The sequence below is a fragment of the Sprattus sprattus genome, assembly GCF_963457725.1.
Source record: "Sprattus sprattus genome assembly, chromosome: 18".
NCBI lineage: Eukaryota > Metazoa > Chordata > Actinopteri > Clupeiformes > Clupeidae > Sprattus > Sprattus sprattus.
The window spans coordinates 30,533,420-30,538,419 of record NC_137916.1 but is presented as its reverse complement, the minus strand read 5'-3'; the positions used below and the strand labels follow the sequence as shown (position 1 = coordinate 30,538,419).

At 44.5% G+C, this 5,000-nt stretch overlaps 1 protein-coding gene across 1 annotated transcript in view; it reads left to right on the top strand.

Moving 5' to 3' along the window:
- The window catches only part of cacnb1 (calcium channel, voltage-dependent, beta 1 subunit), a 27,825-nt gene that overhangs the window by 11,167 nt on the left and 11,658 nt on the right, over positions 1-5,000 (top strand). Inside the window, exons 6-9 of the mRNA XM_080856460.1 lie at positions 773-921; positions 3,879-3,959; positions 4,693-4,751; positions 4,988-5,000. The exon at positions 4,988-5,000 is cut by the window's right edge and continues 97 nt beyond it. Of these exons, the coding sequence (XP_080712586.1) occupies positions 773-921; positions 3,879-3,959; positions 4,693-4,751; positions 4,988-5,000 (302 nt within the window). The remainder of the gene's footprint in view (positions 1-772; positions 922-3,878; positions 3,960-4,692; positions 4,752-4,987) is intronic.

Genomic DNA, 5,000 nt, shown 5'->3' with positions numbered 1-5,000 from the left:
ACTCACACACACACACTCACACACACACACACACACACACACACACACACTCACACACACACACACTCACACACACACACACACACACACACACTCACACACACACACTCACACACACACACACACACACACACACTCACACACACACACTCACACACAAACACACACACACACTCACACACACTCACACACACACACACACACACACACACACACACACACACACACAAACTCAACCCCCCTCCCCCCACCTCCTTCTCTACTAGATGTCCTCTCTTTCCTTCTTTTTTTGTTTCCAATCTTCTGGATCTGTTGGGTCTGCAGCTTCCTCCTCCTATCACTCCTCATGATCACAGTCTTCCTCTCTTTCCCTTGGTTCCTGTTGTTATGAGTTACAGAGCGAGCGAGCGAGTGAGCGCACATTCCAGTTCTTATCTTTGCTTCTTTCATCCTTCAGCTCGTATTAGCTTCTCCATCTGCCCTGCTGCTTGGTCTCTGCCATGTCTTTTCCATGTCTCTAAACGACTGAACATTAGACTTCCACTCTCTCTCTTTCTCTCTTTCCTTCTCTCTCTCTCTCTCTTTCTCTCTTTCCTTCTCTCGCCATCTGCATCCACATGCATTCTGCTATGCACCTTATTTTCTTTTTTACTTTTCTTTTCCAAAATTCTCCTTCTCTTTCTCTCTTTCTCTCTGTCTCTGTCTATCTGTCTTCCATCTTCCTGTCTATCTGTCTTCCCCCCACCCCCCCCCCCCACCCCGACCCCCGTAGCTGACTTCTCCGGGGCGCTCTATGATGATGCGTCTGATGTAGAGATGGAGGAGGTGGAGCCTATGGCCGACGCCCGGGACCAAAGGGGCGGGGCCGGGAGCGTCACCTCCCCTCAGGCCAACATCCCCCGCCTGCCCTTCTTTAAGAAGGTAACCACGGCAACCCCCCTCGGCCGCAAGGGGAGAGAGAAAGCAGGAGAAAGGAGAACGAGCGAGAGAGAGAGAGAGATATGCGGCTGACTGTTCCACGTGCCAAAACTAACCACGACCTCCCTCCCCCACCCCCCCCCCACCCCTCCTCTGCCCACTCACCCCTGACTCAAACCTCCACACCGCCAGGAGAGCGGAGAGTGTGTAGAGATGCACGCACGTGTGTGCTTGTGTGTGTGTTTGTGTGTGTGTGTGTGTGTGTGTGTGTAAAGGACTAGGAGAGGAGTTCAAAGAACTTACTATCATCACCTTGTGAACTATCGCTTTAAACTTCTGCAGTCAACAGACTTGATTAACCAATGGCGAATAATCCAGTTCAAATGTGAGTGTTTGCTAACGCTCCTCTCCTAGGGCCTCCCCAATGCTATAACAGTGTGTCAGTGTGTTCTGTTCTTCTCTCTCTCTCTCTCTCTCTCTCCCTCTCTCTCTCTTCCTCTCTCTCTCTCTCTCTCTGTCTCTTCCTCTCTCTCTCTCTCCTCTCTCTCTCTCTCTCTGATTGTCTGCGCTACTCACACTTGGGGGGTGTCTGACGAATGCTAGGCGGGCCGGCCAAACAGAAACAGAAGTCGGTGAGTCGCCATAGCAACGACCCCTAATCTCTAATCTCTAACCTCCTCATCATCTGTCATTTCCTCCTGCATGCTCCTCACCCCTCCGCTGTCTGTGGTCTGCCTTCTCTGCCATAAATACGTCAGATTTAGGATGTAGATCGGCTAGACGAATACATTTGATTTTGGTGATGGTAATCATTTCATGGTCTTTATACTGAGGCTTTGGGCCAGGTCACAGTTTGGGGATTTGGGGTAATATTATTGGGGATTTATTGCTAAATGAAAGTGATTTTTGAGACATTATTTTTAGCTATGTTTCAAGCAATTTGAACATTTTTGTACTGATGATGGCATTGAAGCTAGGAGAACTGTAATGACATCAGCATGGAAATGGCCGTTACTGATGATGAGATTTAAATGTAACTTTTATGATGATGAAATGGGTACTCAGGTAATGATCCCTCTGATTCCAGTATTTATGTGATAAATCGGGATTATCAATATGATGGTTTGTAATGGCAGTTTAATGGGACCATGAGGTTAGTCTCATCATGATGGTGGTAACCGTTTCCTTATGACTAAGGCCTTACTTATGGGGATAATAAATACAAAATAATGATGGACTGGCTAGAGGGCATTATGGTTGCGTGGATGGGGGGGGGGGGTGACTGTTGTGATGTTGGAGTGGTGGTGGTACAATTATAGAATCATTCACAGCGCTGTTCAACTAGGCCACTCTTTCATGTGTTTGATTTATGCTCAGAACATCCTCTACATGTTTCCTGAGTCCACCCTCTCAGACCCCCAGATCAGAAAGCCCTCTGGGATTACATACACATGCACATACACACACACACACACACACAAACACACACACACACACACACACACACACACACCCTCTCAGACCCCCAGATCAGAAAGCCCTCTGGGATTACATACACACACACAAACACACACACACACACACACACACACACACCCTCTCAGACCCCCAGATCAGAATGCCCTCTGGGATTGTTCACATATTGACATTTGGACTTGTTTTCCCCCCAGTCTCAACGTTTCAGGCACTGTCTGTCTGATGGTCATGTTTAAATGGTGATCTATGGACAACAAATGACAGTTAATGAACTCCATTTCAGCTTTTTCCCCTAAAATAAGGGTGGAGAAAGAGTGGTCTCTTATTTTATAAACATTGTAGATATCCGTGTAGCTCAGGCAGGAGTGAATGCTGTAGTGTAAATAGATTATGATAGTGATGACACACATCAGATTTATGGAGCAAACATGAAGAGATTTAGCTGGTGGGGGTGACCATGATGCTGTTCCTGTGCATTGGTTTATATCACCACAGCAACCATGCCGTCAGTGTAGATTCAATCCAGCTGGCATACGTGCAGACATATAGGCACTCACACACACACACACATAAATACACATACGCATACGCACACGCACACGCACACGCACACGCACACGCACACACACACACACACAGACACACACACACACACACACACACACACACACACACACACACACATACATAAGCAAACATGAAAAGTGAGCATCAAACATCAAAAGAGCCACTATATGTTTAAACAGCCGGAGGGCATTTGAAGAAAAGCTTTCAGTGAGAACCAGATAAGAGGAAACGGATACCACTCTTTTTCTCTTTCTCTTTCTTGGCTTATTCTGTCTATCTTTACGTAACAAGCCCAGGTGAGTGGGAGGCAGCTTTTGTTTTCTCTCTCTCTCTCTCTTTCTTTCTCTTTATCTCTCTCTCTCTATCTCTCTCTTTTCTCTCTTTCTCCTTCTGCCCCTCTCTCACCCTCTTGTTCTCTAGCACTTCCTGTGCTTCTCGTAGTCTTCCTGAGCTGAAGTGCTCTCCATACAGCGGTGGGATCAGGACAGAGATTACGCACACATCACTGCTTCTCCACTGTATAAGGCATTGTACATGTAGCAGTAACACACACCAACTGAAATCTGTCACCATACTCCTGTTCATACACCCACCAAGTGTCTTTGGATTGTGTGATGCTGCAACATGTATAACATGATCTAACATTGCATAAGCTACACGTTACCTGTTCACTCAAGCCATCAGCGATGCATGCATGCACACGTGTGGTTTGTGTGTGTGTGTGTGTGTGTGTGTGTGTGTGTGTGTGTGTGTGTGTGTGTGTGTGTGTGTGTGTGTGTGTGTTTGTGTGTGTGTGTGTGTGTGTGTGTGTGTGTGTGTGTGTGTGTGTGTGTGTGTGTGTGTGTGTGTGTGTGTGTGTGTGTGTGTGTGTGTGTGTGTGTGTGTGGTATTTAATGCTCTATTGTATCCTTCATTAGATGGAACATATTCCTCCGTATGATGTGGTACCATCCATGAGGCCTATAGTACTTGTGGGGCCCTCACTCAAAGGCTATGAGGTATTTTCTTTATGGTCTCTACTAATTCTTCCTTTATTATGTATTAAATGTGTGCAAACATTTAGGCACTTTGGTTGTTTTGAACTTTTTCCTAGACAGTTATATTCCTATCCTTAATAGCATTTGTGTGTTAATACGAAATATCATATTTTATTCGTGTTGTGAATCGATAAAAACCCCCAGAATTAATTGCATAAAACTGAAGCTTGTAACAATGGGTATTTAAATATGAAATCACGATTCTAATATAGATTCAACACAATGGAAGCATATTTAAATTCAAATACTATTGTTAAATAGCATCTTTTAAACTTTGAACAGGGTTTCTCTCCTGTGAAATACAGAATTCCAATGAAACCATCAAGCCCATCAAAGCTAACTGTCAGATTGAAAGGCATGTTTGTTAGGTGTGCACGTAAAGTGTGAAAGGATTTTGAAACAGGGATTGAGATGAAGATAGAGAAGCAGAGAAAAAGAGAGAGAGACCTTTGGGAAGGGAGATACTTTGGAGGAAGACAGTGACTAGGTCAGGCAGTCTGTAGTTAGAATGTGGTGTGCAGCCCATAAGTTGAAGTGCTTAATAAACTTGCAAACTTGTGAATTGAACTAAGCTCTGTGTCAGGCGTACGTTGGATGCACCCAGATATTTTAACCATTACATATGCATTAATAGAATTATACATTTTTGCACTGTACTTTATATGCTAATTGTGTGTGTCTATGTGGTCTACAGGTGACTGACATGATGCAGAAAGCACTGTTTGACTTTCTGAAACACAAATTTGAGGGCAGGTAAGTTCATATTGTTGCTGATGACTTACGCTGTATTCCAAGTAGCTTAAAAAACTTAGGACTCAGAAGTCAGAGATTTGGCTGGGGGAAAAGTTTAGTAGACTACAAACTACAGAATGAGATTGCTGTTCTGAGAATATAAAATGTCCATGTTTCCAAGTTACCTGGAATAAAACAATAATGTGTGGAACCCTATTATGACATCATGACTTATGCAACGATGTTCTGTGTTCTAGAATATCTATCACC